We start from the raw sequence: 12,920 nt of genomic DNA on the forward strand, positions 1-12,920 counted from the left end.
GTATATTGATATTCTCTGTATCATCACAGCGTACTCGATTATTCTATGAATATAACAGTAGTCCATTGACATAATCAGTCTTAAATCTTCGATATATAACACTTTGACAATTTGACAGTACAATACAGTTGATTTGACAACTGCATGAATATTTATAAATCAAGCCTAAATGGCAATTACTTGGAACAGTACATTGATATTTTTCTGTCACTGCACAAACTGTGTAAGCTCTTCCTTTACACGTTTTAAGTTGTGTTTACAACAGATCAGATATGTGTGAATTGTTTACAAATTTCCCTGCTCTGTGCAGCAATTTTAACGTTTTGTGGATTTCAGTTTCTAATTCACACACTTGTGGAAATTTATGTTGAATATTCAATATTCCCTTCAATACGAGATTGTTCTCAAATCCTAACCCGTGCCCCTCCTACAACAGAGTTAACTATAATATTAATTCATCTCTTATATTATAACACTATTATTGGCTGTAAGCGTTTGAAAAGAAAACAATCATACTTGCCACCGGTGGGGCTAACAAAGTTAAAGTACCAATTACGCCGTTTTCTCCGAGTTGCCAGCTTCAGTGACTAGAATATCACACACACACACACACGCACACACACTCACACACACACACACACACACAAAATTCAAATAAACGGGGGGGGGGGGGGGGCTAATAATCGTGAATCAATTTCTTTACAACACTGAAATAATTTATTACATCTTTCCAAGGTAGATGAGATTCATAGCAATACAGTAACAATTATCAGTTGTCAAGTCATCACTACATTTGACGTGAAGAAAAGTTGATTTTTTTCCTGCATATTTAAGGCCCATTGTGTTTCTAAATCTAGACCTTTGAACACATGATACTTTTCATCCTAAATACTGCATAGACAGAGAGACAGACAAAGTATACAATACAAACAGTACATCTACATAGAGCTCCTCCAAGATTGATTTCATTTGTATGTATAAGTTAAAACTGACCATGTATAACTTCATTCATAGAGTCCTGACACTTGTCTAGGGTCAGAATTTTGACATTTTGATGCCTATGTAAAACAGAACAGCATCCATAAACCACCTCACACAATGTCAGCTACATAAATTCTACAACTGGCAAAGTCTGTTTAACTATTCTATATTTTGTTACAATTTCAGTGATCTTTTCAAGTATGTTTTATCACATATGAGTAAAATCACTTGAAACCGTGAAAGCAAATATGATTGCCAATATGTTACTTGTGAAAAATAAGCAATTTGATATTTTTTGCAGCTGCATGGTTTACTGGTAGCATTTCACCATTAGAAATATGTCTACCACAGGAGGGCGCTAGCAAATCCCACCAGTCAAACATCTGCTGAAATGCGCTTTAGTACATGTAGGAATAGTACCTTAAAGCTACTACCCAAAGGTGTGTAAAATACAAATACAAGGATATACTACAAGTCACTTGCAGTGGTAATTAAGAGTTGAAGCTCTCTCTCAAACACAACTACAACTATAACATTAATAGTCCACAGGTGTGAACAACAGTCTGAATTTTACTTTGGCAATACTTCAAGTGAGTATTGTTTATACAATTTTAAAATTGAAACAGTAATCTACACAGATGAGCTTCCTTCAATACAATGATAACATTGTACAGACATCAACATCCCACCATTAACACAGTGAACGATGCAACAAATATTTGCAATCTATAACAAGAGTTTAACAATGGCTAGAGTAGCATGAGACTATCACAAGACAGACTTTGTTTCTACACGATAACACTGCATTGTCCTATTAAAGACACCAGATCTAAGTACTGACGATGAACTTAATGTGTTTTACGGTCTTTGGTAATTTTTCCCTCTCAAAATAAGAGAGGACTTACATATTTGCAATACTAGGCAGTACTATACATGTACAATACTAGGAAACCTCCATAGCAATGCTGGAATCCATTTGTTGCAAGTTACACATGTAAACTAAACATTCCTGGAGTTCAAACTAGAGCTCTGTTTTTCCACAACGGATTCAGATACAGGCATGCTTGGAACAAATTACTTTCCCCTTTTTTCAATTTCCACACCAGAAGTCATAAATAGCCCGAGTTGTTGAACAAACTGAAGGTGTGAAAAAGTTGGCTTTAATATGTAAATTCGGATGTGAAAGTATTTGTCAGTTATGTACATCTAACTGTCAACCTAGATTGGAGGAATGTCATATTTTTCTAAATTTGCATTGAGTGACAGAGTGAGAACTCTTATGTATGTGGCTTCCACTAGTCTGGAAGTTAACCATAACCAAATACAGGCAACAAATGCAAGGATAAGGATGATGTCGGAGATCATCTAAACCATGGAAAAGAAAAGCTGGAATTTACTATACTGTAAACCCAAATACTTTCACTACTAGAAAATGTTACAATTTTATAGTCTCTAGCTAGTTTTCAAAACTAATATAAAGACTTCTTTTTTTTACTATTACCTGACTGATACAAATTCATGTACATGTGTTCATGTACAAGAAGGCATTTTAGTCACTACTGAATTTTGTGTTTTTGTATTCCTGTGAAATAGGCAAAAGTAAGTCTTTAGTGAAAATTCCAGGTTTACTCTATATATTGGCTGATATGTTATAATGAATCTACTATAACTGAGTTTTTGGTATCATAGGATCTGACCTTGAATTTGGGGTCATATGTCAAAAATCAAGTCTTTTCTAGCACATCACTAGATAAAGTAGGATATCTACTAATAAAGCAATGGTTTCTGGGTACAACTGATTAGATACCATCCATAAATTCTGCAAACGAGCTTTAACAATAAGTACATTTCTAAATTAACAGAAATTACAACAAATTTGGAAGCCCTCATAAATCAAGCTGTCTCACAAACTATGTAAAAAAGTATCAAAGAAACTACAGAAAGAAATCTACATACTGGATGAAAAAAGAAAGTCTGTAGATGAAAAGAAATTGTTGAATCCTTGTGATATAAAGAAATTGTGAATTTTATGAACCACTGACTTGACACAATAAATAAACACATGACGTAAAGTGGTAGTAAATATCGCAAACCTTAGGTCTAATTCAATTGAATGAGTATTACATCAGCTGTTGATTGGAGATCTTTATATGTTCCATATTTTGTCATGTAAATAATGTTGGTTTTTTTTGGTGTTTCTTTTGGTGGGATGCATCAATTGCTATCAGATTAAAGTACTACAGTTCAAATTTGTAGCCAGATTACACAGAAGACAGTTTGTAGTCTTCAGCGCTACATAAAGTGAAATTTCACAAGTGGTAAAATTGTGTTTTACAGAAAGACAATATGACCATTATACTTCATATACTAATACTCAACAGCAACAATTACACATACATATGGGTGGGGTGGGGGCTTTTTTAGCCAAAGTTGGGGGCTTTCTAATTACAATTTGCCTGAGCTGGAGACTTTTACTGTTAGTAGTCACTTTTACTAGCAATTTATCCAACTTGAGTTTTTGCTAGCAATCCAAATTTGGAGACTTTTTATAGCAATTTGTCCAAGCTGGGTACATTTTACTAGTACCGGTAATATGCCTGAGTTGGGACTTTTTTTAATAGCAATTTGTTGGGAACTTTTACTAGTAATTTGCCCAAGTTCGAGAGTTTTTATGAACAATTTGCCCGAGTTGGGAACTTTTTACAAAGATTTGTCCAGGTTGGGTACTTTTTACAACTAACTGATGAATAAGCTGGGTCAGATTTCAATGAAATAAGGTAGGATTGTTCCATGAATGAATTGCATGTTTTACGATTCGTAATATATACATGTACACATAACTTTCATGTAAGATATACAAAAAATGCACATGACATTGGGACCGAGTACTGGTACATTTACATGACATTAGAAGTTGACTTTAAACTTGACATTGCATACACATGACATTGCATACTTGTAACATGACCAAAAGCACCATATTTTCGGTCACACACTAACTTTTCATCTCAAATATTTGTGTGTGTAAATTTTTGTTCACAATATGTACAAATCACTTCACTGTTATACATACAACACCTTTTTACTGTGAAAAACCAGAATATGAGATGCATGCATTCGTTGTCATGGTAACACATCACACACATCTGATTCTGTCACATATTTGTCATCATATATTCATTGGTATAAGTTGTAGGATTTCCGTCCAATTAAAATTTATGGTGAAAAAAAACATCCACATTGGCTTCATAGTTTATATTAAGTTTACAACCAGCATCGTGTGCTCCGATGACAGCCGCTCCAATAGCTGGTGACTCCTTCAAGTCAAGTAAACTTATCTCTTCAATTTCAACATCTTTCTCATTACGGGGTTTTAGTCCTTCTAGGAATCCTACATTGTAAAAGAAGAGAGAATAAAGTCTTTAAATAAGAATAAACAGTTTTTCAGACATTCTTCACAATGCACAAAGGCTTTACAAGAATCCCTTACTCTGTTCAATGAACTACATCAATGGTACACAGAAATATAATAATATATATACATTACATTTATCTAACCAAAAGTTTACACTTTCAATTTGTATAAACCTTATTTTATTTTTTGTTAATTATTATTACTGTAGTTTATATGTTTACTAGTTTGTTTTAGCACCAAATACTTATTGCAGAAAATCCAATGAAGAAATGTAGTTTTCTTAATGGAGGCAATAGAGATTCTATTCTATTCTATTCCCTTCTATTCTATTGTTCTATTCTACTCTATTCTATTCTATTCTATTCTATTCTATTCTATTCTATTCTATTCTATTCTATTCTATTCTGTTCTATTCTGTTCTATTCTATTCTATTCTATAATAAAATGCTATCATAGAGTGTAAAGGTTGATACTTTGCAGTTGAAAGTTCTTAGTTCATCAAATAATGTTGTGTGTATTAGGTAATCCTCTTTCTACCAGGGCACTGGTTTGTTCATAAAAAATCAACAATTTGAAAAACTGGACTAAGATAAACATACATTTATTTTCTATCATAAAAGTACCTACCATTAGATGTGTCAAGGTCACCTACATTTATTCAACGACCTACGTTTATGATGTGTTTAGCTAACAGTATGGACAAAGTCTTGGAATATAACAATACAGTTCCTACAGTAACATTTCATGGGACAGAGATTGACTGACAAGAGATGGGTCTATTTTCTTGTTCAGTATTGTGTTACTTACCTTCTTTAAGAAGATCCCAACTTTTCCAAACAGATCCAACACAGACTACCTGCAGTCCTCCTTCAGCCGTCAGTAAACTCTGTGAAAAAGAGAGAAAATGAATTTTGACAAAATGACACAATTGTCTGTCTGCGTATCTGTCTACATCTTTCCATTTGCCTCTCTTTGAATATATTTTTGTCGGCCTATCTCTCTACCCTTGAATTATTTCTCTCTCCCTCCTTTTTTTCTGTCTCTCAATGTTTCTGGCTATTTCTAACATTTCTTTTCTGTCTGTTTTTCAGGGTTTTTTCTCTTTCCTTGTCTCTGTGTGTTTCTGCCTGTCTGTCTGCCTGTCTGTCTGTCTTGTATCCCTCCCTCCCTTCCTCAGAGAGGCAACTCCCCTTACTTCCTATAGCACAAGTTCCTACCTTGTCTATCTTTGGTCCCAGTGCCACGATATGCCTTGCCAGAGATTTACCAGCTTCTCTGAACAACCAAATACATAACTCATCCTTCTGTTCCCTGGCACCTTGTCAATACAAATACAAGACAATATCAGTACTGTAACACCTTTTACAAAATGTTCTGTAAAGTTGCATGTGTATGTGTTCAGAGACTTTGGGGTCATAGTTTTATAAATCAAATTTCAACTGAAAAGAGTAAAAAATAGCGCAAATATTGCGTTGCCGCACAACTTCATGTTCAGGGCAATGATAGATATATAATTTTTTGAAGATTTAAAGTTGTAACCAAAACAAAATTTTCATACCTAATTTCCATCATCATAATCCAGCCATCCTATGTTGGAAGTGTACAAGACAAGTATAGCAACATCCTAATCAAACTTTAAAGGGATGTGTCTACAAGGTTTTGTACTTCTTTATTTTTTTAAATCAATTTGGAACCATGTCATACCAATGTAACAGGTTTATCTTTCTTGGTTGTCTTATTGTAATATTGTAAAAGCCAGCTACATTCAGTTTATATGGGTAGGTGATGAAACAGCTGTCTTACAATATATTACATAATCCAGTCATAAACCAAACTGGCCATGCTACAGGCTTTACCACCAGAGGAAATAGTAAAGTAAACATTATAGTTAATTAACAATGTACTGTTCTCACTGTGTCAGCTATTAATGAGGACAAATCTACACATTCTCAACAAAGTTAAGCTCAATCTACTGGGTAATTTCAGAGTTGAAGATTTTTGAGGAAAAGCAATGACAAAGAATAACACTTCTAGAAACATCTCACCAAGTTTCAAACTCATTCACTTAGTATTTTTTGAGATATAAGTTTTTGACCAAAAATGAACATTCTTACACCTAATTTGCATATCACTCATGGAATCATGGTATGCTTAACATATCTTCGTCCATACATCCCTAAATGCATTTCCATTAAATTTCAGCCCAATCTGCTCAGTGGTTTTGGAATTATAGATTTTTAACCAAAAAGACACATTTTCAGCCCTAATTTGCATATCACTGATGGAATCATCCCGTCATGAACAAATCTTACTTTACACCCCCTTAAGAATGTTCCCACCAAATTTCGCACCAATCTGCCCAGTAGTTTCTGAGTTTAAGTTTTTTGACCAAAAATCACATTTTTTGACCCAAAGCCAACATCCCTGATGCAATCACTTTCATTTGAACAATTTCCTAACTAGACACCAGAAGTAACATGACCACCAAATATCAAAGCAATCGGTCCAGCAGTTTTTGACTTTAAGTTGTTTACACACATACACACACACACACAGACAGACAGACAGACAGACACTTTGCCATGCCTATAGCACTACTGAACCTTATCAGTTCAGTTGTGCTAAAAATTATGGAAAGAGAATTTCAACATTTCACTGACATATTGTCAGTATCATGAGTGGTGTTGTTGGCATCCAAGATCCAAACTATATCTCCAGCTATGTTTCATGTGTCTTGCTTGAGACATGTAACATGCTACCTTAGTAGTATGGCCCTGTAGATGCTGACAAACGTTAGACATCAGTGAAAGTGTTAAAATCACACAAACTTTTTGTTTGATGAAATCACCTTGGTAACAGTGCTAGCATTACGAAAATGATCAGTTTTGGTAACTACAGAAATATGTTGCTTTGGTTTACGTTTAATAATTTGTAGCAGATTTGAGAGCAATTAGCTTACAGTAGTAGATATCTAGGGACTGTGTTATGGTAAGATTGCTTCTAATGTTACATAAAAAACACCTTACGTACCTTCCGCTAACCGTACACAGAAATCAGCAAATTTAGACTTGTTAAATTTAGAATACATGTGATCAAGTATACCATGCCTTTCAGTAATCTGTTAATAGAATTAATTTTAGGATGTTAATAGTAGTATAGAGATATGTACATTATTCTGTTGTTTGAAATAAACATCACTTTAACATAGTCCTATGAAGGCATAAGATCAATGTAATGTTTCTCTGAAATTGCAAGTAATAAGTCATTTTTCATTTCAAGGCAGATCTCACAAGATCCTGCATGAGCCATTGCATCCATACCAACCACTTAATGGTGGTCAAGCTGAAAGTATCAAATGCTTAGCAAACACTATTGTTCTCAACATCATCGCACATGGCCATGGCAAAAGTTTGACCACGATCACTTGTTTGAAAACTGTTGTTACTAGGCATATTTGCATATCACGTGAGATCTGCAATGAGACATAAAATCCCTTATTGCTGTAGGTGATGTAAAATCATGAAAAGACTCTTCAGAACACAGTTTATAGTTTATGACAATGACTTTATTTCCTGGCGTAGCATTCTCCTTTAATAATAGAACTTCACACAGTCACTGATATCAAAATAACAATCTCAACTAGGAGCAACCACTGTTGATAGGTGTCAGTGCTTCATCTACAGTACAACATACAAGAGTAAAGAAAGGTACACAGCATGGAGCTACATTAGTCATAGTCTGTAAGGTACGCCGTGACAGGGTACCCTCAAACATAGGCCAACCCCTAACAGAGAGGAGGCTGGTGAGGTCGAAACGTCACGACATATCTTACAGTCTACATTAGTCACTGCAGTAAAGTAGAACTTACTTGAAAGAAATCATCCATGGCTTTTTTCACATAGCTGGTATCACATGGTGATTCTTGGAAATTATCAGCTTCATCAAATACAATCTTGACACCCTTATGAGCTATCCAGTATGCTGTAGTAGTCAAACAAACATAGAAATTGATATTGCTGTTATTACTATGAGCCTAACTATTGAGACCTACTCTTTTTATCCTGACTTTTGCATTGCTTCACTTTGTTCTTGATACAGAGGATACCTGTACCTCAGCTAATGAAAACCCTAAGTAAAAGTTTTGTTTTCCCCAAGTCAATTCTTCTAAGTGACATTATATATAGCTTTGGTACTGGCTAATAAAAATATCATTTAGTTGCTTTACCTTTTATCTCTAGTATGTAACCCCATCCACCACAGCTATGCAATTTATTTGGTACAGGGTAATAAATAAGTTATTTACCTGACCCTTCATCTCCTAACATGTGACCCCATCCACCACAACCCTGTACACTACCATCGGGGTTGATAAGTTGACAGTTAGAACCTGTTCCTGAGATGAGGACAAAGCCACCTGGAATGAAAAGAGAAATCAAATCTTGAATTTTACAGACATTTTGAAATCCTTGCAACAAAATTAATTGAGCCAATTACTGTTGAGTATCAGTCTATAAGAACTAATCAATATATCATCTATTCCCTGGACATAGCAGAGCAGTGCATTTTTTCTATGAAACTCTTTTACAAGTTTTTGGCACACTTTTGATGGAATGAAATGTAATGAAAATTACAATTTCAATCACTTTTATAACAGGACTAAAGATACTTAGCCAATGACTTTCCTCTCTTCACCTTAGGGAGGAGCCAGCTAGGACACAGTAATTCCTTGTCTAAATCAGCCAATCACTGGATAGGGTATACTAGTGAGTATATATGTATTCTACAGGAAAACTATCCGATATGTGTCCTTCATATGATGAGGGGGGAAACTAGGGGAAAACTTATGATAGTAGATTCATCACAAAAGCCAAATAATTGTTGAAAATTACAACTGACAGGCTGGAATCTCAACTTTTGTTATTTCCTAGGGACATAGTGAAAGCATGCAGTATATGGCTTGTCATGTACAAAATGTAGTTGGAAATTAACATTAGGACTCAGACTATCAGCGTTGGAAAGAGCAGACAATTCTTAGAATGTGTCAAGCTATACTAAAAACAACAACAACAACAACAACAACAAATAAGTTGATATGATATTAAGACATACCAGATTGAGAAGCTGTAGCGATGGCACCAAATGTGTCTGTACACATGCTATAGCTCTCACTGATTGTTGGATATGTAGTTTTCAAACCTTCAATGACCTTCCTCTGGCCTTCTTTTTGCTCTCCTCCACTCAAAGACATTCCCTGTAAGTTTGAAATCACAATGACAGTTATTTGTGCAGCAATAAAACTGAGGTACTTACCACTACATGTAGGTATTTAGCCATGTACATCATGTACAAGCAGAAACCCCTCTGGTCATTAGCTTCAAGCAGTTACAATGGGGCATATAGAAATGATTTTTTACATGCACCCCCATGCCCATCCCTAATGCCAATTACTTCTATACTCCTTTTGCCTATCTTCAAGACAAACTCTTTTTTACTGTAATCACAGATGTTGCAGTCTATGCTGTAATGAACCTATATGAATACTTGGGATGGTTACTGATTTCAAAGTGCACAACTCTCATGCTAGTCAGTAGGATGAGATATAACATGTCATCATTCTATCCTATCAGATACCACTTCACAACAGAACCCTGATTATAACTAAAAGACAGGGTGTATCTTACAGTCTACTCTCACACAAACAAGACAACATTATTGAACTTACTAGAGATTTGAGTGGGATAGCCAGATCAATATCAGCTGTTAACTTTGCATCAACCACCATGTTGTGAATTCTATTCAGACATTCATCAATGCCAATCAGCTGTAGGAATGAGAAGTAAACACATGAATGGTTGTCAAGATGGTAACTAAATCCACTGCAAGAATTTAACTATTTTATTCAAGAATAGAAATGAAGGAAAACTGATCTTGAGAAACAGATATTACAGATTATTATCAATACAGCCATACTTTATTTGTATTTCACTCAAATGATGTTTTATCATCTCAATGTTATCACAGCTTGCTATGAGTCACTGTTGTTATTCAATGATTTGAGGAGATCAAAAGTATATTCTTAAATCAAAACTTCTTGACATGCCTGATGATTTGTAGACTGTAATGACATCATTGGTCCGGGCTTATCAGCCTGCCCTAAAATTTCAGACTCACTCTCACTCACTTAGGTGGTTTGCTGAATTGTCATCATTTTGAATAAAATTTGGATCAATTTGATCGCTCCATATAAAAGCTATTCAAAATCTATTTTTATGATGTACCACTCACTGTAACAGCCTGGCAAAACAAAACCTGGCTTTGCTAGGCCATCACAATGATAAGTTGGTAATATGTATTATGTAATTATTGTGAGTACATCATAAAAGCAGATTATACACAGCTTGTATATAGATTAGATTAGATCAGATTAGATTAGATTAGATTATATATAACTTTATTACAACCCTATAGAAAATTGGCAATGCTATTTGGATACATAAGTATAATAAAGATATATCAAATATGTACATATATCAAATTGGTCCAATTTAAGTTATTCTGTTAAAAAAATACTGATAATCCAGTAAAAACCAGAGACTGTGAGTTACTCTGCCAATGGTGTATATTTCATCTACAATCAGAACTATTTGACATACCCAATGATTTGTACTAGGTCCTCTACTCCAGGCTTTTACTTTTCCCTCTGATGACATAATCACCATTTTGGAATGGGTGGCTCCACTGAAACACAATAAACAATAGGAAATAAAAGTTAAAATTTACTCCAATAATAAAAAATCAAAACAGCTACCCCTTCCTATATGTTTAACTTTGAAGGATTTTCTTATACTAAAAACAACCCATAGTTGAATTTAGTCCTAATTATATGCTGTGCACAGTATAATCATAGACCACTGTCTATGGTATGATTAGTCTGGATGCCAACGTAGTATCTATCTACTGGACGTGTAAATCACAACAATACCTTATAGAAACTAGACTATGGTATAATGTAATTGAGCTAATACAAATCTCATGGAAAGGCATTTTTTACACGAGTCACCAACGTCAACAACACACACCATGAGAGAATGTTTACAACAGGCACAATCAGTTAACTTGAATGTTGTCAATACAAACTTTGTTGTTTCACACTGAATTTGAATATAAATTTATTGTTTACAACTGCAAAACCTCACAGCTTTCACACACTATTTTCCAATCAATTGAATGTGGTTAATCTATACTACCACAGACATCCAAGGAGGTCTACAATAGCCTATGCAAGGAAAGTATATACCGGTATATATATATATATATATATATATATATATATATATATATATATATATATATATATATATATATATATATATATATATATATATATATATATATATATATATATATATATATATATATATATATATATATATATATATGCTTGTGTAAATGATATTCACTTGTAACTTCCCCATTCTGCTGTACATTGATTACAGAGCCACGCCCCCTTTCTGCAGTCAAGGTATAGCGGGAAACACCACCTGATACGTTTAAGACAGTCTAATAAACATATATAGCATTACTTTGTCACCAGGGTGAGTCTTATGTAGTGTGGTCATCAGTACTATGCGAGTGTGAAGTGGTTAATTCATTAGTATTCAGCTAGCGATCTAACGACGCCGTCTTACAATATAACCTTCCATATCATCATATGAGTCGTGACGTACACAACACCTTGACTAGCAATACTCTATCGAAAATCGTTGCAGTATGAGACATGGCAAGGCTGATTCGCTGTCTGTAGCCAGACAAATATGGGGTCCGGGTCGCGGTACAAAAGTGTGCATTGTATTGAGAGAACATTTACAGCACATCATTTGTAATACAGTGCATTGGAAATGTAATTGATGGCCATTGATCAACGTACATCATGTAAACGTTGGGCTATGTAAATATTTTGTTTTTGCCTCGAGTTTACATGCAAACTCGCTGGGCGTAACAAAAGAACCTAGGTGTCTATTAAGCGAAATTACTGCATATTTATCATGTCGTTTAATAACAACTTACCCCTCTATTCCACCGAAATATTCCACCTTCTCGGAATCCGCCATGTTGCCAGATTGAATGATGAAGGGTGAAGTGCGCATGTCACGTTCGTCTCAAGGTCATTTCAGGTCACTGTGACTGCGTAATGCTTGCATGACCCATACCAGATTGCATGAAAACAAGACTAACTGTTCTTAAATCATATGAATAAAGAGAAAACTGATAAAATATATTCCTCAGATCCCAAAAATGCTTACTTTTCTAATTAAGTCAGGAGTTTTTCGTTGTCGAATAATTTTAATGTTTCTGATTTCCATGCAATATTCACATATTTTTTAAGATTCTAGGCCCATCACTCCCAAGCTCCTAGCTCCCATCACAGCATGTTGCACCCCCCACCCCCCCACCCCCCCCCCCCACACACACACACACCACCACCACCTTTTGGCCCATCCCTCAGTTGAACCAAAAATATATT

At 34.8% G+C, this 12,920-nt stretch overlaps 1 protein-coding gene across 1 annotated transcript; it reads right to left on the bottom strand.

Moving 5' to 3' along the window:
* Nucleotides 1-714: 714 nt before the first annotated feature.
* LOC144446376 (N-acetyl-D-glucosamine kinase-like) lies at nt 715-12,518 on the bottom strand. Its single transcript, XM_078136123.1, has 10 exons — nt 12,464-12,518; nt 11,050-11,134; nt 10,119-10,217; nt 9,506-9,647; nt 8,700-8,810; nt 8,265-8,377; nt 7,427-7,514; nt 5,614-5,714; nt 5,204-5,282; nt 715-4,372 (listed from the first exon to the last, which is right to left on the bottom strand). The coding sequence occupies exons 1-10, from the start codon at nt 12,505-12,507 to the stop codon at nt 4,191-4,193; spliced, it is 1,044 nt and encodes a 347-aa protein (XP_077992249.1). The 5' UTR covers nt 12,508-12,518; the 3' UTR covers nt 715-4,190.
* Between the last annotated feature and the right edge of the window lie 402 nt (nt 12,519-12,920).

Source organism: Glandiceps talaboti, chromosome 15 (assembly GCF_964340395.1).
Source record: "Glandiceps talaboti chromosome 15, keGlaTala1.1, whole genome shotgun sequence".
Taxonomy (NCBI): domain Eukaryota; kingdom Metazoa; phylum Hemichordata; class Enteropneusta; family Spengelidae; genus Glandiceps; species Glandiceps talaboti.